The 24,960-nt window shown below is 36.0% G+C and overlaps 1 protein-coding gene across 1 annotated transcript in view; it reads right to left on the minus strand.

The window, feature by feature from the left end:
- LOC141614929 (cytochrome P450 CYP72A219-like) overlaps nucleotides 1-23,456 on the minus strand; it is a 38,408-nt gene extending 14,952 nt beyond the window's left edge. The window contains exons 1-3 of the mRNA XM_074433595.1: nucleotides 23,179-23,456; nucleotides 11,145-11,359; nucleotides 10,273-10,520 (exon numbers count right to left, since the gene is read on the minus strand). Coding sequence (XP_074289696.1) covers nucleotides 10,273-10,517 — 245 coding nt within the window. The 5' untranslated portion in view covers nucleotides 10,518-10,520; nucleotides 11,145-11,359; nucleotides 23,179-23,456. The remainder of the gene's footprint in view (nucleotides 1-10,272; nucleotides 10,521-11,144; nucleotides 11,360-23,178) is intronic.
- Nucleotides 23,457-24,960: the final 1,504 nt, after the last annotated feature.

Genomic DNA, 24,960 nt, shown 5'->3' on the forward strand with positions numbered 1-24,960 from the left:
TAGCTAGCTCTGAGTTATCTTTTCCGTTCCTTTAGTTGCATTTAGTTTACTCTGGGACGAGTAAAGGTTTGGTTTGGGGAGATTTGATACGTGCATTTTATATAGTCTTTTTAGCCTATTTTATGCACGTATTTCTATGTTTTTATCGTGGTTTTATGCTACGAAATGCCCCGAATATGCTACTTTGGGTTATTTTGTCTTATTTACAGGAATGAACCAGAAAGTAGTGAAATCAAGTCATTTACCGTCCGTTTTGCATGCATTTGGAGGAAGAGATAATTTGGAGCGGGAAATATAGTTGTCTTGGGATGCGTGAAGGTGTTTCGGGAGCTAAAAGGCCAAGTCAAAGACCAAATTACAAGACCAACACGAGCTGGAACCAGGAACCACTCGATCGACCAGTTTCTTTTGATCGATCGAGTAAACAGACGAAGCAACTGTTCGATCGAGTGGCCAACTGTTCGATCGAGCCTTACCTTTGGTCGATCGAGTAAACAGACGCAGGAACTGTTCGATCGAGTGACTTAACTGTTCGATCGAGCAGTTACAAGCTATTGGGCTTCTATTCACGTGAAGTTTAGATTAGGTTTTATGTTTTGAAGGCTATAAAAGAAATCTAACAAGAGGACTACGGACCTCTCTTCTTTTTCTTCTCCTCTTTTTATCACTTTCACATACATTGTTACTGACGGCCACTTTTGTTCTTAATTTCCGGACTTAATTCAGTAATTCTTTCCTTTCCTTTTCTCCTTTAATTATTGTATACTTATGTTTATTGTTCTTCCCTTATTTCTCGTTTCCCCCTTAATTATGCGTAGCTAATTCCCCCTAGTATGTTAGGATTAGGGAAGCCGTGGTAGCGATGTTTTAACTGACTTAAATAGGTTAGACTTGCGATAGGAATTGTATTAGGCAATTTAACTGTTATCCGGTCGAATGAATGCATGCAAGAGACCATAAATCTAGTTAACCCCGACCTAGATCGAAAGATTGGAAGGGAAGGCTTGCTTAATTACAATAGGGTATTGCAGTGAGGGCGAAAGTTAAGTGGTTTACGCTCTAGGGCGGTTTAAGGACCGAAAGGTGACGACCATAGCTCTTCTTATCAATAGTTTAATCGCCTCAGTATTCCCAATAGTATAAGATTTGATAGCTGCCGTGGTAGACCGACTCCTAGCATACTCCCTTTCTCTTATTGCTAATTCCCTTTATCCTTTTTCTCTTGCCTTTAGCCTTAGTAGTTTAGTTAAAATCAATTCAACCCCCATCGTGACATTAGACAGATAAATAGACAAATAGATAGTACACCGCCTCCCTGTGGAGATCGACCCTACTTGCCGCTGACTTCTGTTAGCAGTAATCTAGGTATTTTATTTTTGGTACGAAACGACAGTATCAGTAATGTCTCCAAATCTTGAGAGCAAACACCACTGCACCCAACTCCAGATTATGAGTAGGGTAATTCTCCTCATAAGGCTTCAACTGCCTAGAAGCATAGGCAATCACTTTACCATTCTGCATTAACACACATCCCACCCCATTCTTCGAGGCATCCGTATAAACCTCAAAATTCTCGCTCCCTTCAGGCAATGCTAGGACAGGAGCTGTGGTCAAACGCTCCTTTAATGTCTGGAACGCCGTCTCACAACTCTCATCCCAACGAAACCTGTTCTCTTTCCTCTTCAACGCTGTCATCGGTCTAGCTATCTTGGAGAAATCTTTCACGAACCATCTGTAGTATCCAGCTAAACCCAAGAAACTCCTAACCTCAGCAACATTCTTTGGTTCTTCCCACTTTGTCACCGCCTCAATCTTCGCCGGATCCTGACTACCCCATCTTTAGAGATCACATGCCCCAGAAAAGCAACTTTCTCTAACCAGAACTCACACTTGGACAGCTTGGCATACAACTCATGGTCCCTCAAAGTCTGCAACACGATCCTCAAATGCTCCTCATGCTCCTCCTTAGTCTTAGAGTAGACTAAGATATCATCGATAAACACCACTACAAACTGGTCCAAGAACTGTCTGAAGATTCTATTCATCAAATCCATAAACACTGCCGGCGCATTAGACAACCCAAACGGCATCACCACATACTCGTAATGGCCATACCTCGACGTGAAAGCTGTCTTTGGTATGTCCACCTCTCTAATCTTCACCTGATGGTACCCCGACCTCAAATCAATCTTAGAAAAGACTGTTGCACCACTCAACTGATCAAACAGGTCATCTATCCTTGGCAAAGGATACTTGTTCTTTATCGTCACACGGTTCAGCTCCCTATAATCTATGCACAACCTCAAGCTCCCATCTTTCTTTTTCACGAAAAGAACTGGTGCTCCCCAAGGCGATACACTTGGTCTAATGTATCCCTTCTCTATCAAATCATCCAACTGTTTCCTAAGCTCCTCCATCTCCTTAGGACCCATACGGTACGGTACGGTGCCTTAGAGATTGGCCCCTCCCACCACTTGCCTGCTGCCTCCCTTAGATAGAATGCAGCCTGTTCCACTCTCATCTCATCAGGACAATGAACCAAGTCTAAGATGTTCTCCATCTCTCTCAGCCAACTATCAAGCAGATTAGGTTCCCCAACTCCCTTGTACTCTTTCGGGTTAAACCTCGTAATATAGAGGCTGATTTTAGAATGATCAACCTCCTTCTCCTTATTATTATCCTTGTCCTCATTCACTCTCTTCAGGGTCTCAGTGAGAGCATCCTGGTGCTCTAACATCTTAACGATGTCATCCACGGTCATAAGCTCAGCTCTCGCATAAAAAGCAGTTCTCTTGGGCGGCATCTTGAAGCTATATAAGAAAGGGTAAACATAAACACACATACTAAACCTCAAAACACGAAAACACGATGCCCAGAACCCACTCGATCGAGTTCCCAAACACACTCGATCGAGTAACGGGCTACTCGATCGAGTGCCCCACGTACTCGATCGAGTACCCAAACTTCAGACCCAAACAGACCTTCTGATCTCTTACCTACTCGATCGAGTATCTAGGCTACTCGATCGAGTGACCCCCTACTCGATCGAGTACCCCTAGTTACTTGATCGAGTGCCCCAAAACTTGATTCTGGACTCAAATTCGCCAAAAACCCACCCGATCGAGTCAGTCTCACTCGATCGAGTAACACTAATTCATAGAAGCTACCCGCATGTTACGTCATATGCTAACATGCTAAACTTTATAAACCACATTATATCATAATAAGCATACTACGCATCTTTTCTACTATCCACGAAATCATTTCATCATATTATTAAATGCCACATTGTAAATCATCCAACATGTTATCATCTCATCAACAAGTTTCCTCATATCACCATTTTCTTTCACATGCTCAACTTTCTACTTCAACATCCAACAATTAACACATTCCATCACATTCGTAAACAAGTTAACCAAACACACATACGACTCGACAAACATTTCCCCCATGTGACCGGTTCAAAGTTGTAGGGCGACCCCTGCGACTTTAGGACGTCTCCCAAGCCTTTGCACTAGCTCCTACAACTTTTACCCCGGGTTCATTTTAATTGACTCCCTATGTTCATTAAGTTCATTGGTTACAGGTTTCAGGATCGTCGCTCTGATACCATTTGTAACACCTCCATACTCCAAGTGCCTTACCAGGACCACTCAGGTATGAAGACATTACCATCTCGGTTACCCGAGGCAATGATAATCAAATAACAATAAAGAAACAACATTTATTATAAATAGTTTAGCGAATAGTTACAATCCTCAAAACCAAACCAAAAGTACGATACACTATTTCAAAATGATTGTTCTAACTGAAATGTAATTAAACTAAAGGCTACAGCGGAAGACTCCTATCATCATGTCGTGGCATCCTAGCTATCCCAGTACTCATCTCAATACCTGCTCAATATCTGCTCACCATCCCCGAATGGATCACCGCAGGTTTACAAAACAACACCGGGGTCAGTACTAATCACACAATCAATATGTATAACAATAATAAGATAAACAGACTGACTTAATCTGTCACACACACACACACACACGACCAACCAATTTCCATCATCTCAATCCCGATCGTCCTTTGGACCAGCCCCGCCGATGGGGGACCGCAGCCGTACCCACCAAATCCCCGCTCCACATAGTGAGCGATAACCCTGTCCATTAATGTGCACATCCCCTTCCGTGGCGGGTTCCACGAAGGGCGAAACTAGGGCGTGAAGCCACTCCCGCAAGTGACCCCACTCAGCCGAGAACGCATCTCGAGAACCATCAACAGCAATCACAACCACAAACACGGTACAATCATTATATCAAACAACCAAATACAACACATCACCAATATCCCATTATGGGACTAATACTGAGTAGGAAATCCTACCTGGAAAGCACAACAGTCAGACGGTATCAACAGCTGTATCAAAAAGCCTCTTCTACGAACCCTCCTCCTATCATATAACACATAGAGGCTACACATCACATACTACACACAAAAACCCCCAATCTCTAAATTAGGGTTTAACCAAATCAAGGGAAAAACAATAAAAAGGGTACGTAGATCTTACCCTCGACGCAAGGAACTCAACGATACGAATAACGACAAGAACGACCGTCGAACTCCGGAATTGCTAAGAATGCGATTAGGAAGATGAACTTGTTGCTTTCTCTCTTAAACAGGGTTTTAGGTTTTGTAAAAGTGATTTAAAACAATGACGACGATACTTAAATACCTTAATCGCATAATTAACAAAACCCGAGAAAACTCCCCGTAAAACCGGACACTCGATCGAGTACCCAAGGTACTCGATCGAGTACCCCCTTACTCGATCGAGTGCCCCAGCTACTCGATCGAGTACCCAACAGGTCAGAAACTATTTTATTTCGCAACTTACCCTTACTCGATAGAGTAAGGGCTACTCGATAGAGTACCCCAAGACTTATAAATACGGAGTATTACAGGTACCGGTAATGGTTCAAGCGAATTTCAAGAACAATTAGACCAGCGAAGCACGATATGGCTGAGCTAAAATATATGATAAAGAACCTTGGATGAGGAGGTAGAGAACGAAGTTCAAGTCGTAGCAGGTCTCGTGGATCATATTCGGATGATGCGATTTCCAAGTCCAAAAAGGAGAACAAGAACGAAGATGATCGAGGTCTAAAACTTGATATACCTGATTTCAATGGAGATTTGGATCCCGAAAAGTTTTTGGATTGGATTAGGCAAGCTGAACGAGTTTTCGAGTACAAGGAATACGATGAGCATAAACAATTCAAGGTAGTTATTCTAAAACTCCTTAAATATGCTCATTGTGGTATGAAAACTTGAAAAAGCATAGAAAGCGAGATAAGAAGAGCAAGATTGACACTTGGGAGAAACTTAAGAAGCATCTTATGAGGAGATTCTTACCAAGAGACTATGAGCAAGAAAATTACCTAATGTTGCAATCTTTATCACAAGAAAATCTGTCCGTGACCGAGTACATTAAAGACTTCGAAAGAATGATGATTGTTTGTGATCTTGAAGAGAAGGAAGAGCTTAGAGTTGCAAGATTTATCAAGGGTCTAACACCGTTACTTGCTTCAAGAGTAGAAGTTCAGATTTACAACGGACTTGATGAAGTGTGTCGTTTGGCTCTAAAGTTCGAAAAGCAAGACAAAACAAAGAAATCCTATACTTATTCAAGAGGAGGAAATTCAGGTCCGAGTTCTTATTGGGAGCCCGAATCTAGCAAGCCTAAGGAAGTTCAAATAGAAAATGTGAAACTCAAAGGCAAGGGAGTAGCCGTGGAGTCTACCAAAGGAAGTTCTATGAGGCGATGTTTCAAGTGTCAAGGCTATGGACACATAGCTAATGAGTGTACTAAAAAATGAGCTCTAACCACGCAGGAGCTTTGCAACATGATTCCTGAATTTGTCATGCCCAAAAAAGAAACAAATCTGATCGCTGATGGTGTAAAAGAAGAAGAAAGAATGGTTTATAATGTTGAACCATTGAGTGATGATGATCAACAAGAAGAAGTGGTTCGCAATTTACATCTTCAAACTGGTCCGATCAAGGAAGAGGAGATTGAGTTTGTTGCTATTCATAAGGAAGAAGAATATCATGTCGAAAACAAGCTTCAAGAAGAGCAAGTTGAGTCGTTCAAAGACATTCACGAAGAAGAAGCAAAAAAGCATGCACAGAACAGTACAGGTGACAGTCAGATTTTGGAGATGCCTTATCTTGCCCAAACAGACAGTTCAGAAGACTGTTCGATTAAGGGTGATGAATCAAAAGGGGAGGACGAAAGTGAAACAAATATTGTTGAACCATTAGATGAAGATGATAACAAAGATGTTCCAAATCTGTCCAATGGCAAGTCCGACAATCCTAGTTTCGTACCATTCTTAGGTAAGGAGGTACTACGAGATAATACTTGTTCGGATTTTAAAGTTAAGGAACCATATCGATCACCACTTGATATATCCATTGATAAGAAGCTATATGATGGAAGTTGTCAATGTTACTTCTTTTTGAGTTCGATTCCTATGGATGTTGAAGGTGATCATGTTATTCCAAGCAAGTATTGCAAGTATTGTTTTGATTTTGCTACACTTGTGCAAGGAGGGAGGCGGGGTGGAAAGCACAAGGATGGATGGTTCAAGAGCCGTAGGGGCTGTATGATTATCGTTGCTTTAGAAGAGTTCGAGGAAATACTACATGGGTTCATTATTGTTATCATGGTTAAGTTTTTGTGGTTCGTTTTTTGATCCGGGTGGCAGCATCTATCTTACAAATGTGAGGACAATTTTTTTCTAAGAAGGGGAGAATGATGCGGGAGCATTAGAGTATAATGAAGATGAAGTCGAAATGTGTCCCAAATATTTTGAAGGATTCAAAATGTGCTCAATTCAAGCGAAAATGATAAATATTCAAGTGATTATGTTAACATGGGAAAGCAATGGAGGCAATGGAAGCATGTTCAAGTCGGCTATTTACTCTATAATTCCTTAGTTTCCTAAATTCAGCTTTCCTTATTCTAGTCAATAAATTTAAGGTAGTATTGTTATTTCCTTATAGTTTCTTTCTTAATCTTAGCAAGATTGTAATAAGGCAATTTGCCATATTAGGAGTAGGTTTCCTTAATCAGTTTAGGACGTTTTAGGGAACTCTAGAGAAGGAAGGTCGGTTTCCTTATAGTATAAATATGGGTCTTTTGTATTCAGTTTTTAAGATACACATACACATTGAGTTTGAGAATTAATACAAGTTTTTCTTGTTGCTTATTGCTTGCGAGCTTTGAGTGTTTTAATTCTTTCTTGCGAGGGAGAGATTAGAGTGTGGTTGATCCTTGCGAGGTGAGAGTCACAAAAACTCAGTCGTGCGTTGCAATCAAGTTCCTTGCGAGGGAGGAGAGAGTGATCACGTCATATCTTTATTATTTTCGTTCAAAAACATATTAAAATCAAATAAACAGTTTAATTTTCCGCTGCGTATTTTACTATATAAATCGAACAGTCCAACGATCTGTTCTAAACCTTAAAATCGACCAGATTTTACATCAAATACAATTAATTTATTAAAATATATTTGATATATACTCTACAAACGTAAAGAAATGGTTAAAATTTGGAATGGGGAGTATTGTTTTCAAGTCAATTTGACAAGTCACATATCTACCTCCGATTAAGATAAACAATAAGTCTAACATATAGAGGAAAAACATAATAACTTAGCACCATGACTTTATACTAAGCCAAACATATAAGTCACAATTCAACATTCATGGTTTATGTTCATGTCCATAAGATTATCATGTTCTAAAAACTATGAACTCAAAAACATTAGATTATTTTGAGTGATAATTATAGACTTTGGAGCTCACATTAAAAGTTGAATTTTCAAACAATGTTGAAATCTCCATCTTTTACAAACTACTTTAATTTAAAAAAAAAATATAAAAATTTATGTGATTTAAGTATATTTGTAGGAGCCTACAAATCATGTTCTTAAAGAAATCTTATCTCTCCGGTTTAGAAAAGGCTAACTTATGAGATTGAGTAAACCTTAGAAGTATAGCTTGACAAAGGAATTGGATGTTTGTAAGTATAGCTTTAATTTGGTGAACGTACGCTCTAATCATTCCTTTTCTTATAATTTTGCTCATAAAGAAAAGTTGGACTGTTTTTCAATATACGTGGACTAAAATTTTACCGACGGTTTCGAATTTTCATATTTCTTAGTCTTAACTATATCCATTGTTTTTCCACTTTTACATATAAGCTAATTACAAGTAGGCACGTGTATCGCACGGACATTAAATCTAGTATATATATGAAAGAGAGTTTTTTCGAGCGATCTGAGAGCGTCCACGTCATCAAAAATCAATTTAGGAAAGTATAATTTTTTATGTAAAAAATAAAGTGAAGAATCTTTTAATTATTATAATATGTATATTTCCTAAATTATATTCAAGTGATATTTCCAATTTTTATATCAAACTTTTACATTTCATTTGGCAAAAAAATATCGTTAAAAAATTATGAAAATAATATAATTAGCTTTGTGGTAAAAAAAAAATGCTATCATTAGAGTATAAATTTCATATTATTTGCACATATTAAATATGGTGTACTTCTTAATATGTAAAATTATGTACTTTTTAGTATGTTTTGTCCCACATTAGAAAATAAGTAGGTATGGTGAATATACTACATATAAATAGTAGAATTGTCCCACGTCGAAAGATTAGTATAAGGTAGTGTGATCCTATGATTATAAATAGGAGACATATTTGGAACTTATGTATCAACCCAAAAAAATTCGAGTCTCATAAATATTGTTTTAAAGAGATCTCTTAAGATTTTCTATCATTATCTCTATGATATGATATAAAAAAAATAAAGTGGAGAATGATGATAACTACCCGAGAAAGAGTTAACAACATGAACAAGAGAAGCAAAAATCACTTAATATTGGTGTCACATAGGCAACCTATAATGAACAACATTACAATGTACACAAAGTTAAAGCACACTACAAAAATTAAGGGTTTTACTAATGGTAGTCTCCTAACACAGTACAAAACTAAAGATTTTACTAATGGTTGTCTCTTGAATGCACTAATAGAGTGTTAATAAGTCGTTATATATACGATGTAGAGATCCCTATCTAATGATCGAGACTAAGTGGTTTTACCTTCAAAGAAAAATAATATGTATACAATAGTGATTTTTTTAAGAAGAGTCATTTACTTCTTGGTATGTTATATCTTTCACATTGAAAAATAATGCATGCGTGGTGAACATACTACGTCTAAATAATTAAATTATATATCTCACATCGAAAGAATAGTATACTGTAGGGTGATTCTATAAATATAAATAGGAGACATCCTTGAACTTAGGTATTAACCTAAAATTTTTTGATATAAAAGATATGTACTTCTTAATATGTTATATGTCCCACATTAAAAAGTAATATAACTGCGGTGAATATACTATGTATAAATAGGAGTCATCCTTGAAACTTAGGTATCAACCCAAAATCTTTTAAGTCTCTTAAGTATTGTCTTATAGAGAGCTCTTAAAAGTTTGTAAAAGTTTGTTCTCATCGCCTAATAATCTATAAATGGTTGATAAAAAGTTTATGAAAAATAATCTATAAATGGTTAGTAAAAAAATTATTTGTACTATTACTTTTCTTAGAATATCTTATTTGTCCCACGTTTAAAATTAATGTAGGTGTGGTGTATACTACGTATAAATAGTAGAATCGGCCCACATCGGATTACCATAAAGTGGGGTGATCTTATGATTAAAAATAGAAGTAAGAGTTTGTATTATTGTCCCTACAATAATGATTACCAACCTAAATTAATTATCCCGTTGCAATGCACGGGCGTTCGACCTAGTTTTACAATATTTATTGAAAACTCTTGCAAATCTGTGTTTTTATAGATTTTTATTGCATGCTATAAGAATACATGTTAGAAAAACCGTAATAACGGTTAATGTGTTTCAATATGAAATGTTACGTATATTCTTAAGTATTTATTTGTTGTTTTTGTTTTATTCTCCATCCTATTTAATTAGGTGATAATTGCTTTAACTGTACTAGAAATGTTACCGAAACATGTCCGTCGTCTACCACAAGCTAACTTTTTATTAAGTTCGTGTCGCATTAATAATTACCACATATACGATATACTTAAGTAATACAAATAATTTCAATACAAACAACAAACACCGTTTATTTTCAACATTTAAGAAAACGTTATGAGAACGGTACCTCCATCCAGGGATGTAGTTTGATGGTTGGGGATCGTATACCGATAAGATGCCTTGTTCTTCAATTAATTGGATAATTTTTCTTGATTCATTACTACTACAACCAAAAGCTGTTCTAGATATTACATCGCCAGTCAAAGACTCAATGAATGGCCACACATCTAACTCCGTTGATCTTTCTTTTGATATCAAATCCTCCCATGAAGTTATCATCGTGCTACAACTCTCATATACCGCTGCAAACATATGCTTTTTCCCGAAATTTTTCCGCATAAAAAAAGAAAAATCAAAACAATTGCGTATTAGAAATTTTGATACTTGGTAAACAAATGATTGATACAACGAGATGATATCCACGGACATATTAAATTTTGTAGGTACAGACTAGAGTTGGCCACTGGCCGGGCGGGGCTCCCAGCATGGAGACACAAAATGGGCTGTGAATGGGTGGGACCGGGTTGTAAGATGATGCAAATATGTAACCCTACCTCGACCCGTGGTGAGTCTTATACGGGTTTTGGGCCAGTCGGGCTTGCGGTCCTAGTATGTTTAAATTTTTTTTTTTTTTTTTTGACAGGGGTGGAGAGCTGGGTTAGAATTCTTAGAAACATGGAACTTGTACCCAGCCCTATATGGAGCGGGTCTTGGCATCTCAAGAGGCGGGCCATGTGAACCAGGGCAAATGTGACCCCTGAGTCGGGTAGAGCTGGGCTGGCCCGTTGGTTTGGCCAAGACTGCAGATTATAGAATATGAATAATAGTAGAATTTGAAAAAATAACAAACGGTTTTGCAATAATGTACTCTGAATATATAAAACTGCTTTGAAAAAGCACATAGTGAATTTAGTGAGTTTAATGTAGGGGAAATTTCACCTTCAATTTATCTTTATGAAACGCAGGGGTAATAATTTTTCGATGTTGAGCTCAATTTTCTCCTTCAAGACCAACAAGGCCTACCATAAGTAACAGAGTGAAGGGATGATTTGGTTTCTGGAAATCTTCATGTCTGGTCAGAACTTCTTTGATCTTTTCAGACTCTCCAATTATCAACCATAGTATGGGGCCAACCCAGGCGAAACAATTCTTGCCTGCAAATACGCAACTTAATTATTAATTGCTCATATTTTATCCTATTGCGAACGATTCATGAAGCATACAAGTAAAACTAGTTTTAAACCCGTGCAAAATTGCACGGGTTTGTATTTAGGACGGTGTGGACAAGGCCCTCGGGAACTGCGTCCGCGGGATCCACACTAGGCATAATCGACTCGAGGTTCTTTCGAATCGAATTAAGACAAATTAGAGTCGCCACCAAGTTTTATGGGAACTTGGAACCATTCAAGTCAACTTTACACCTTTCATCGAAAAGCATAAAGCCAATCGACTACGAGTGATTAAAGATAAAGACTTGTACCCTATATCACTCGATTTGAATGACTCTCGTAATCCAACGGTATTTAGACGGATCCACAAACCATAGATCTTGAGTAAGGGGTGAGGGTACGTGTTAGGAAGCCCATAAGGACACCTAACCCCGCCCGTCAATAACGGCCTCTACTAAGTCAAGTATCGGATTTCAAACAAGGTCGTAGCTACTGCGATATATGATATGCAAACATCGTTTTAAAACCCTAACATGTGACAACAATTTCTATGTCGTTTTAGATGCAACTAAACTAACTTTGTCAAAGTTGTAATTTAGCATGTGGGTTGATTGATCTAACAACATACAAAACAAACAAGGCTTAAGGGGAATGGGGGAGCCGTGGGGATCTACCCTATTACAACCCAGGCAATTCATGCCGACACAACGAGAAATTAAAGATACAACTCGATCTAAAATACAACGCTATACACAAAACCATACACGACATATTATACGGCCAATTCGGCCAAGGGAAACGTGCACAAGGGGGGTGGACCACGGCTTACATGACTCACGGCCTTGGGTCACTCCTCGTAATACGTGCTTTCACTTAATCTTATCGAATTAGACATAGGGCCACACACCAAAGCATGCATTAGCATAAATCGGGCCATGTCGCTTTAAACAACATGCGATTTACTACGCTCTTATACGAATTGGAGCACAACCGTCTAACCAAATAAGACTAAGGTTTTTTTTAAGAAGCTTTTGACTCGATAAAAGCAAAACAAACTCGAAAGTTACAACTCGATGAACAAATTATAAATTACAAGCAACGAAACAATAAAGAACAAATGGTATAAAAAAACGAAGCAAGAAGGACAAAGAAATCGGCCACCCTAACGGCCAAACCACGGCCATCCTAGTTCCTAGGTCAAGTTCATTAGTTAAATCAAATAATTGCGAAACGAGTTCGAAAACGGGCTAGAAAACAAGTTAGAAACGACGTTGATCGATCGAGAAGATGTCACGCGAACGTGTATTCTACACGGCTTAAAGGGGTCGAATTAGGTCACGAAGTTACGATATTAACGCTACTCATCGAGTGTTAATAGGAAGGTGTTAATCACGCACTCCTATGCTAGCGAGAAATCAAGTGAAAAGAGAGATGCGTTCAATTAAATTATAGAATTGTTAGTCGATTTTTAAAGCTATGTCGATGCCACCTAACATGTCTAATTAGGTTATTTAATCGATCTAAAGTCGTCTAAGTGAATCATATGTTAACAATCAGGGGTCCAACTAACATGCAACGGGTCCTAGGGTGGGTCGAATTGGTCGAAACAAACGAGGGATCAAAAGCGAGGAACGAAGTTAGAAATCGTTTTATTAATGCCCTACCTTGAACACGAGGATATGTAAATGAGACAGGGTGTACGACCGACCGATGTGGCGGATTTCTTTCCCATCTCAAGTCAACGCGGGTGTTCGTGGTGGTACTTTAACTCATACTCGGACTAAACTAGTTTCATAGTTAATGATATTAAACGATAAACAAAACGATAAACAACGTAAAACGAACAATAAAAAACAAACATAAAAGAATGAAATAAAAAGGAGAAGTGGAGGATTTGATGCACCCTCAACCTACATGTATCGTTGACACCGTCTTGGGTCGTAATCGATGGTAGATTTTATCTCGAGAGGCCGTCGTAAATCTGGACAGCAACTTTCAAACTGCAATTTCTCACTCGTTTCACGGTGAAAATTAGATTTAAAAGATGTTTTGGAAACTAGAAAGAGAGGAGAACAGAGATCTTAAAACAATCCCTGCTCGTTTTGAGTTATTGGGCACGAAAAACGAGCACAAACAGAACTGGACAGACAAGAAAAGCCGCGAAAACATAGTGTATAACACTCTGTTTTTCTAGGGGATTCGTGTACTCTCAAGGGCAATTTGGCTCGTAAATCTTTGTCTAAGATGCAGGTGGATGTTGTATGGTTAATTTGGAACAAGAAACTCGAATTTTAATGGAGGTTTGATGGTTGAACGAATGGTTTCAAAGAGGACACACAAACTGATTCTCAGTTTGTAAGTCGGTTTTGTCGAGGGTTTTTGAGAGGCAATTAGGGTTTGTTTCTGGAGTTTAAAGCTTGTGAATGACGGTAGTATGTATGGAGAACTTAGAGAAATCAAAGTATGATGAAGAGGGGGTATTTATAGGGAGTTTCGAAGGGTAAAAGTAGGGCAACAAGCAGTCGGGCCTGTTTCGCATAGCTGCTGTCCATCAGCTATTTCGTGGGGTTTTTAGGGTTTGTATGAGGGGTTTTCTTGGTGGTTAAGCTAAGATAATATGGGTAGGATACTAGGGTATGGTTTAGGATTAATGGGTACGGGTTTAAGTGATGTTTGGAGGGGGTTTTGGACTCGGGTTTGAGCACGCAAAACAGGGGGAGCTGCTTGTGTTATTTGCGGGCTGTTTGTGGAGTGTTTGGGACGGGCTTGTGGAAAGGTTTCGTGGTGGGTTTGGTGATGGGTTTTTGTGGGTAATGAGGAGCAGGAATTGGGTTGGTTGTGGCGGGTTTGGGTCAAGCTTTGAAGCACACAAAACGGGTTGGAAGAGGGGTCGAGCTAACGCGGGTTGGGGTGTTTGTATGGGCTGTTTTGGTCGTGATTTGGAACGTGGGTATGAGGGTTCGAACTGGGGTTGGATGGGTAGAAGCCTAGGTTGGTTAGTGTACTCGAGATTCGTACCAACTCGTAAAGAAAACGGGCTCAAAAACCGAGCTATAATCGAGCTCCAAAACGTGTGATTAAAACGAGTTTTCAACTTTCAAATTCGATTTTTCAAATCAAATAACACATTAAAATGAATGATTTTTCAAATCAAAAATATATTTTATTTTAAATAAAATAAATTTAAGAAAATAAATTCAAATTAAAACAATAAATGAATTCACTTTTTTTAAAAAAACATTTAATTTAAATTAATACTTCGTCGACAATACTCATTCTACATCGTAAAACGAGCCCAAATAATGACAATGACAACTAAAGGATACATGTGTCCTATCATGATCGGGTGTTTGTCGGGTTCTCTATAAATTCCAATATCGACGGATACGGGTATCTACAGACGGTATGAATGTTTTTGATGAATATTTCATTTTTACATTTCTATTGTAATTATCTAATAGTTTTATATCAATGATCTACATTAAATCAGTGATCTAACTGGAAATGAACATTCTCCACGTAAATAGGATGCGTTAAAACAACAACTACCGGGTGAATGTTCATTTCCAGTTAAAGACGGATTAACATCAGTAAGAGTTTCACCATATTCGACACATAGATCTCTCACTAAGCGCTCAACAACATCGTACTTTCTAGTTTTAAAAATTATTTAACTTATTTAATTTATTCGCATGGTTTGTAATAATTAATTTCATTAATTTCTGTAATATATTCCCATTATATGTAATTCATTCTCGTAATTAAATGTAATTTATTCTCGTAATTATGTAATTTTATTATTAATTATGTAATTCATTCCGATTATATGTAATTTGATGAGTCATAATTATATACATATTTATGCCTCCCCTTAATTACTTTTGATACGATTTCGTGCTAAATTATGTCAGTTACATGCCTTTTATGTTAGAATGTCGATACTTCCGCTTTTTGATGTTTAATGCAGGAATGATGCATTTGAGGAGCAAAGGAATGAAATGGGCATTGCGGATTAGGCATGAAGGGATACACGAAGCATGGCACGAGAATCCATAAGAATGAAGGAAGAGAAGTTAAGAAGAAAACACGAAGAAAAGAGCTTCTTATTACAAGTGCCTATTTTGAATAGCCATATCTCGAGTTCTACAATTGATTTTCAAGTGATTCCAACTGGAGATGAAAACTTATCCTCTTAGCTTTCCAACGCCGTAAAATTTGCTTGTTTCTGACAAGTAACGAAGAAATGGCGGCCGTTTGAAGTTCAGTGCGCGAAGCAGGAACTTGGTTCCTCGATCGAGTGCACCTAGGATTGATCGAGGAACCTCATACTCGATCGAGTACACCTTGGGCTCGATCGAGGAACCTCCATAAACAATTAAAATTCGCAATGTCGAGAGTTGGGGTATCTGAGAATTGGTACCTCGATCGAGTGCACCTAGGCTCGATCGAGGAACCACTAGTTTCCATAATATTCCGCAAATTTCCTTAAGTCGGTTATGACTACTTTAAATACCAAAACTCGTACTCTAGGTTATTTTATGCTTTATTTTACGTATGTATATTATATATACCTTAGAAAACTCTATCAAATACTTAGTTTAGTTTATTTATTATTCTTCCTTCCGATCTAAGCATTCCTTTATTACGGTATCAATCTTTCTTTAATAATTATTCTATCATTATTGTTCATCTTATTATGTTCTTAATTATGCCTTCTGATATTGTTATTGTTTCTATTATAATTAGTATGAGTAGCTAAACTTATCATCTAGAGTGAAAGGGGATCTAGGTTGTTAGAAAAGGGATTATTATGAATTGATTGTTAAATTGCTTTCTATTGTTGTTCAATTATTGTTCTACTTCTAATTAGTTGATTACTGATCAGAATTGATTAATTAGTATCGCATAAACTAGGATTATCACCGACAGGGTTAAGACTAGTATAGGCCACGATAATTGAATTAGACCGACTTATTGATAGCGATTGCATGTTAAGTTAGATCTAAAAAGACATATTAGAATCGACTGATCTTATGACTTTCAACAATATAAATTGCTCAATCAATGAATTAAGTCCTACCCTTTGATGACGACCTAGTGAACCCGAATTCCTAGACTCGTTAATATTATTGTTATTCATCTTTTATTTACTTTGCAATTAGCTGTTAGAAATCAAACCAATCAAAACCACATAACTTGTTACCTTTAAGACGGATTTAAATATAAACAAACTAGATAATCACCGCCTCCCTGTGGATTCGACCCTGAGTTACCACTAGCTATTTTGTTAGTACTAAGCTAGGATTTATTTTGATTAAGGCAAACGACTGAAAATAACCTTATCATAATTTATTTCATTTATTCCGATTTGTAATTCATTCCGATTATATGCAATTAATTTCATTTATTCCGATTGTATGTAATTATTTCATAATTTTTTTTGAGACGGAAATTGTCGCATGGTTGTATTGGCAGAAGATTTGAAGAAATAAATTCTTTGCACACCAACGGGACCCACCATAACCTGAATTTCCAAAAAAAAAAAGTTGTACAAATGACGTGGCGCATTCTCCATTCAGCATTGTCTTCTAAATTAATAAAGATATGATAGTAAATGATACTCCTTCGGCCTCATCTAGTTGTTCATATAATTTTTATACATTTGTGAAATGCTTTCAACTAGATACTAGTTTTAGTCTCGTGCAAAAAATGCAAGGATTTGCCTTTAATGTTCCGATATACAAAATAAGTTTTAATATATTAACGGGTTTGATTTAGTGCAACCAAAATATGAATAATGTTATGTAATTGCATTTTTATAAAAAGAATTGAATTAATCCGATAAATAAATTAACAACTCATTTATAAGTGTATATGTTTAATGAATATAACATGATTTTAATATTATAGTTAGATTAATAAAAAGAGCAAGAGAAATATTATAGTTAGATTATATTTATTAATTATCATATAATATCATCAGTGTTCATATGATAATTAATAAGGAGTGGTGGGACCCCGTGATCTTCTAAGAGAAAGTGGGATGCTAGAGAAACTAGATCCTTTTTTCTCCTTAGTTTTTCGGGAACAATCAAAAACCTTTAAATATTTTGACTTTTATAGTAAAAGGATTAGAGAGTTCACATCATCTTTTTTTTTAAAAAAAAATTAATAAGTATTTTGTAAGATCTTACGAGATTGAAAAATAATATATCACAACTATCTTTTTTCGTAAAGTATTATTTGATAATAAATCTAACAAAAAAAATATACTAAAAAATTCATCTCCAGTCCACCTACAATTGCTTAATGAAATTAAAATATGCTATCAAGAATTAACGCCAGTGAGGGGAAAAAAAGATTGAAATTTTTTAACTAAAACTTTTAAATTCTCGACTGGCAGCGGGGACTGTAATACCCTTCGTTTTAGAGACCCGTTGACCGACGTTGACTGACCTTAGACACCTACTTTGACCTTCGGAAACCTTACGAGTGATGACTTGTGACGATGTAAGCCTTGGAGTGCGTGTTACTCCATCTAGCGGAGGCTATTCGATCGAGTAGCTTAGTCACTCGATCGAGTAGAGGCCACTCGATCGAGTAAGTTGCCTACTCGATCGAGTAACGGGATTTCAGCGGGGAGTTATAAATCGTATAATCGTGAAACCCAAATCATTTCTCCTTTCTTCCTAAACCTAATTCCGTCATTTCACTTCTCCTCCACCATAGTTCCTCTCTTTGAGGCCTTTGAGCGTGGCTATACCATAAGGATGGGATGCTTGAGTAAGGTAGCGGTCTTGACGCCGGATTGTTTTGTATAGGTATGTTGTCATCATCATCATCGTCTCCCTTGATTTCAGTTATGGTTATGGTAGTAGTAATAGATGGTTATGCTGGTTCTTATAGGTGGTTTTGGTGGTTGCTTGTTATCTTATGGTCGTGCGAGGAATTACTGCGGTTTGCTAAAGGTAGGTTTTCCTACTCAGTACTGTTGATTGTCTAGAGGGTCTATTGTTGTTGTTTAGTTGGTTTGGTGTCATGGTTGATGGATGGTTGTGGTCGTTTGATTATCATTGCATTGAAATAGGAGTTGGTGATTGTACAGTTGACTGTGATTGTTTGTCTGTGGTTCTCGAGGTGCGCCCTCGGCTGAGTGGAGTCACTTGCGGGAGTGGCTTCACGCCCTTGATTCGCCTTCTGTGGAACCCGCCATAGAAGGGATGTGCACATTAAGGAACATGGGTTATCGCTCAGAAAGATGAGCGGGGCTTAGGTGGGAACGGTTGCGGTCCCCTACTGGTAGGACTGGACCTTCGGGCAGTCAGAGATGTGTGGTTGGTTGGAGGATGTGGTGTGTATGTATTGCTGTAATCGTGTTGTGTCTGCTTTTGTACTTATTACCTCAGTTACTGACCTTGTGTGGTTTTGTTGTGTTGTCTTTCTGTGTTGTGTCTGCCGTGATCCACTATGGTGAGCAGTCAGTCTTAGCAGGTTGATTTATGGACTATAGCTGGGTGCTTGGAGGGATGAGTCTATCACGTCATGGCAGAGATAATTTCATCTAGTTAATAGTTATCACGAGTTGTATCTTTTATATCTGTTGTTTGTTTTAAATCACTTGTAATATTAAATAATCGTTCTATTATCGACATTCGATTATTACTGACCTCGGGCAACCGAGATGGTAACGCCCTTATCTTCTAGGGAATGTCTTGTTAAGGCTCCTGGGTAGATGGGGGTGTTATAGGGACGAGCCCCCCCTACTAACCCCCCCCCAAGCTCCACCATTGTGTGTTACTCTTGAGTTCGCCTCTTGCTTAGTGGTACTAGACTTGGCAAATAGATCGGGTTGTGTCGTGTTCGTGTTCGTGTCCATGTCAACTTTAAACACGGGTCACAACTACCCCAACCCTAACCCGATCCAATTACATAAACAGGTCACTTGTCTCAACCCTAACCCAACCCATTTATTTTTTCTATAACTCAACCTGACCTGTTTAACCCATTTATCTTTTAGCATGTCATTTTTAACTCACTTAACCCGTGTATCCCAATAAACTAATAAAATAAACTAAGTTTTATAGCCCTATTATCCCAAAAATGATGAATGAAAATGTGTATTTTTAAGTTTGTTTGGTTGGGTTATTGATTCAACCCAAATATATTATAACACTTTTAAATAAATGGGTTATTCGTGTCGGGTTCGTGTCAAAAGAGCCCAACCCTAACCCAACCCATTTAAATTTCGTGTCGTATCCATAATCCATGTCAACCCAATTATTTAAATGGGTCTCAACGTCTTAACTCTAATCTGCTAATTTCGGTTCGGTCGTGTCTTTGGATCGTGTCAATGATTGCCACCTGTAAATGGTGCCAAGTTTCTTTAAAACTCTGTGCACCAAATGCCCCTAAACTTTTAATTTTAGCATATCATGCCCATTTTTAGCGATTTTGGTAATATTGTTAACTTTGGATGCATAGAACAATTAATTACAAAATTACTAGTGTAGATCCCGCGCAAATGCACAGTAAATATAGGCCTTTTAATTTTTAGTGTATTAGTTATAGATTTTAGATTTATATCTCGCGAATTTTTATAAAAAATAACTAATATAAAATTAATCAAAAGAATTGAATAATTCCATGCATTTTTTTATTGAAAATATTTTAATTACATTGATTTTTTTTTTAAATCTTTTTCGTCACGAAGTTAATAATAGGAGATACAGTTTTTATGTATAGATTATTTTAAATGGAAAATTAGTTTAATAAATGAAAATCTAATTTGTTTCCATATATAAGTTTGAGCACTTTGGGGGAAAAACTTTAGAGAAGTTGTATTCTCTTAGTACATAGGAGGATTTATACTTTTAAAATTTGCACCTCATTAATATTTATCAGTTCACTCCATTGTATTCTCTTAGTACATAGGAGAATTTTTTTTAGTGAATGTTTTTCAAAATTGCTATATCACGCCCCCTGTTTTACTTGTTACGCCCCCTACTTTTTCATTTATTCCTATTTTACCCTTGGAGTATTTAACTAATTAAAGTAAAAAAAATATTTCTCGTTTTTTAGTTTATGATTTTCGGAGACGGGTTTTACAAAATTATAATCGGAGACGTTTTTTAAATTACTGTTTTATAATTATTTGATTTTGGTAATATCTTTTACAATAACTAATAATTGTATTATAGTAATTGATTTTTGTTGAACTTTTCATTTTTGATTTAATTGTCGCTTCGTCGTAACTGAGTTTGGGGCAATTTTTAGAGTAATTAATTTAATATGTACCCGGTCTTAAAAAGACGTATTTTCCACCAACTATTGCATTTACTTAAAATTTCACTAAAAAAAAAAAAAAAAAAAAAGTGGCCTTGTCTTGTGAATTACAAGACGCGGCCATGGTGGTGTCATGTGAATTACAAGAAGCGGCCATGGTGGTGTCATGTGAATTACAAGACGGTGCCATGGCCATGTCGTGTGGTTTACATGACAGAACCATGGGTGTGTCATGTGGTTTACATGACAGGTCCATGGCCATGTCTTGTAAGCCAAATGACAGTGCCATGGCCTTGTCTTGTAATTCACACGACATGTCCTTGGCCATGTCTTGTAATCCACATGACGGGTCCTTGGCTGTGTCTTGTAAGCTACATGACAAGGCCAATTTTCGTATTTTTTTAAATCGTGTTATGTGTGCCGCTAAATTTTATTTTATTTTTTAAATCTTGTAATCATTATTTTTGAAACGATATAATTTTTTCATTCATTCATTCTAGACGATTTTTTGTAACGATTTAATATCGTCTTGAATGAATGAGCACGATTTAATTTTATTTAATTTTGTAAATAACCGTCTCAAAAAATCATAAATTAAAAAACTAGAAATATTTTACATAATTAAATACATAGTTTAAGGGCAAAATAGGAATAAATGAAAAAATAAGGGGCGTAACAAGTAAAACAGGGGGCGTGATATAGCAAATCTCATGTTTTTTGTCACGAAGCTAATAATAAGCATGTGTCAAGTTATTCTCTACAGTAATAATTATTGCATTACTGAAAAATTTAGCAACTTATACTTTATAATTTAATATCAATTTTATTTTATTTTAATGAAAAAAACATAATTATGAATTTATTTAAAAAATTAGAGTTTATTTATAAAAATATATTTATTGAAAAGATAATAATGTAATGAAAGAAAATTTTATTTATTTCCTTATTTAGCTAGATGCTTTTTGAAGGGAAAACTAAGAGAATTCTTATTCTCTTAGTAGTAGGGGGGATGTTTGGAAGAAAAACTAGTTAGTAAAATTATCACGAATTGCACAATATACACCTAAGATTTACATTTGTGTACAAAATGCCTGAATCAGGGACAAAGTTAGGATAAAAAATACCGAGATAAATTTTTATTTTTATATAAATAAATATTTCATCTCAAGTATTTTAACATTTCGATCATTTATTCGAATTTATTTATCACGGAGAACATTTTTAAATAATTATACGTGGATTACAAATTTATATTTTTCAAATATTAAAATATGAATTTATTATTTTCTTTAAAAAAAGAAGAAGTCATTTTATAAACCTTATACATGGTGAAAAAATTAAACAAATTATATAAATAGCAATATGTTTCTTTTAAATTTGTAAGAGAGTGTTATAGTAACTTGGGAGACATCATTTTTTTTTATAAAAAAACTCAATTTATATTAAAATCATGGGTTATTTCATAAGAATAATCCATCATATTGGTGGTATGCAATAATCACTCCATCCTAAGCACTATACCATCTAATAACGAACCAGCTGGTATTTTTTTATGTTTATGTGTATCAAATAAACCAAGTACTTGATTCATCACTTGAAAATATTATATATAAACATCACATATATCAGCTAGGTTGTCCAAAAATTATCAAATATTCCAACATAAACTTAAAAAAATATTATCTGGTTCGTTATTAGAAGGTATGGTGCTTAGGTTGAATTTAATTGGGATTATTGATAGGATGGTGTAATTATTGCAGATTACTAATATAATGAATTATTGTTATGAAATAACTCTAGTTGTATTTAATATACCTAAGCAAACTAGTTTTCCTTCCAATTTAATTTTTAATTAATTACTGTCATGTAATCAAAAGTTAACGGCGTTAACCAAAATTGCTAAATTTGGATATTTAGTGCCAAATTTGAAAGTTCAGTGGCATTTAGTGCACAAAGTTGAAAAACTTAGGTAAAATTCAAGGTAAACTATGTGAATTTCCGTAAAATATATGACAAAAACTATCGTGGATTAGGAAAAGAACTAAATGGTCCAAGTTTTCGGGCTCAGATTTCATTTAATTCAAATCTAGTGTCCAAATATATTATGAATTCCATTTTGTTGGGTGACCTACTGTTAACTGAGCTTTTTTTTATTAACTCGATCAAATTTTAATGAGATTGCAATGATTTTGATTTATTTAAATTTGTGAAATATATCGTCTCTTGTTACAAAGTGAACCATTTGCGAGAAAACCACATGCACATCAGCACATGCACATACGTAGAGCTGCCTTAAGAATTTTTCTGACCAATGTTACGTAAATCCTGGCGTTCAGACTTCATAGTAATATCTTTGGACAATAGAATTGTTAAACACCTCTTGTACATCCTACTAAACGGCTCTACATGACTACATGTTCAAAATAGAATCAATAAGTTTCTTTTAGAGGAATATATGTTAAATGAGAATTTGGGAAATAGAATTGCCAATAATAAAAATGAGTACTACATAGGGGATTTACCATATTTTTGGATGTTTTTGTGGAAAAAGCCGGTAAGACGAGGCACGTGGTTAGTAGAAAAGGGGATAGGTTGTTGAAATGCGGCTTCGGACTCCTTGTAAATCTCCATAACATCGCCAACAAATAGTTTGTAAGAATTACCGTTAAGACCTTGTTGTCTCAGTAATTTCTCTATCCTCTTTGGCCTTAACCAAAACTTATTTATCGCTTCCAATATTAACCATGCTATTGTTGAGATAAAAACAGCTAACAATATGGTATTAATCATTTTGAATGTAAGGGAGAAGGAAGGGAGATGCGCAAAATACAGTAGATCGCGCCTCTATTAATACTATGTTTAGTGCCCCCACAAAAAATATTATATTACAATAATTATGAGACAGTGTCACAACTCACGAGTCCGTAATAGTAGATTTTAATGGTTAAAACTTGGATGAAATTGCCAAGAGTCTCAGGTTCAAACATTACTAAGACCAATTTTGTGATGGTAAAATGGTCTTGGGCTATCCCTTCTAGACTTCGAGTCTGTCACCCCGTAAGAGCCAAAAGGGTGGTTCACCTGATGTACGTGATTTACAGGTTATGATGTATTGTCGGGGGTTTATCGAGTGCGTACCAAAGGTAGCGGATGCGAATTCCCTTGTCATGAAAAAAAAAGTGTCACAGCGTAAGACGGTCCCTTTATGTAAAAAGAAAACACTTATATTAGTAATATGAATCTTATTTTTAAGAAAGTGCACCATTTCACAATGTGAGACTCTCTTATACTCCCTCTACTGTTTTGTTCCCTTCTTCCTTTTTCATGCTAATGAGATTTTATTCCCTCTTTCCTTATTTAAAAATCTTTATATGGTTCAAATTTTCTATGTGGGGTAGAGTGTTTTGTGTAGTCTTACTAGCCTAATTCATTTGTTTAATTCCTATATCAAAACAAAAGAGAACAAAACAGCAATTTGGAGGGAGTAGTATAATTTGTCATAGATAAAGATTTATCGGGTTTGTTTCCCGGATGATTGTAATATAATAACAAAAAGTGAATCGATTATCCCAAAATCTCATTATAGACGGTAATTATCCGTCTATAACTAAAGACGGGCCAAGTAACATGCCATATTATGTATAAGACAAACAACAACTTGTGTGGTGGAGCCCAAAAATGTCACCACTTTAAGGTATTTGACCCATCTATTGTTATAAACGGATATATCCGTCTATAGCAAGACTTGATGTTCTATTATTGTGCCGAATCAATAGGCACTTACAAGTAGTCACAACTCACAACGGGCAAGCTACAGGACAATTGCAAAATAAGACAATTTTTTGTTTCAGATCGATTTTTCAGACGGACAAAATGTAACCCATTTTACGATAAAATATAGAAAATATTTCTTGATAAAATGTTATCAACAATTTTATGTTTATAAGTGATAACTTTAGTTATAACAATTCAGATTATTAAATGGTTACTTTCTATTAAAAATTGTCGACATTTTCTCATTTTATATTGAGACCGTCTTAAAAGAGACTTACTCGCAAAAAAAAATACTCGTAGTAAAGTTGAAAGGTTGTATAATTATTTCGTCTAACGAAGGGTGCACTTATTCGCGTAAGAATAAAAGGGAGGAAGATTCGAACTTTGGAACTATTGTTCAAATATCTTCGTCTTAACTCTTAACAACTAGCCTAAGACATGGTTGTATATTAGTACTTTTATATTAGCTTGGGAATTTTTATAAAGACAATTATATTATTACAGTTGTTGTGGTGATTCAATTATAATAG

This window comes from Silene latifolia, chromosome 11, assembly GCF_048544455.1.
Source record: "Silene latifolia isolate original U9 population chromosome 11, ASM4854445v1, whole genome shotgun sequence".
Taxonomy (NCBI): Eukaryota; Viridiplantae; Streptophyta; class Magnoliopsida; order Caryophyllales; family Caryophyllaceae; genus Silene; species Silene latifolia.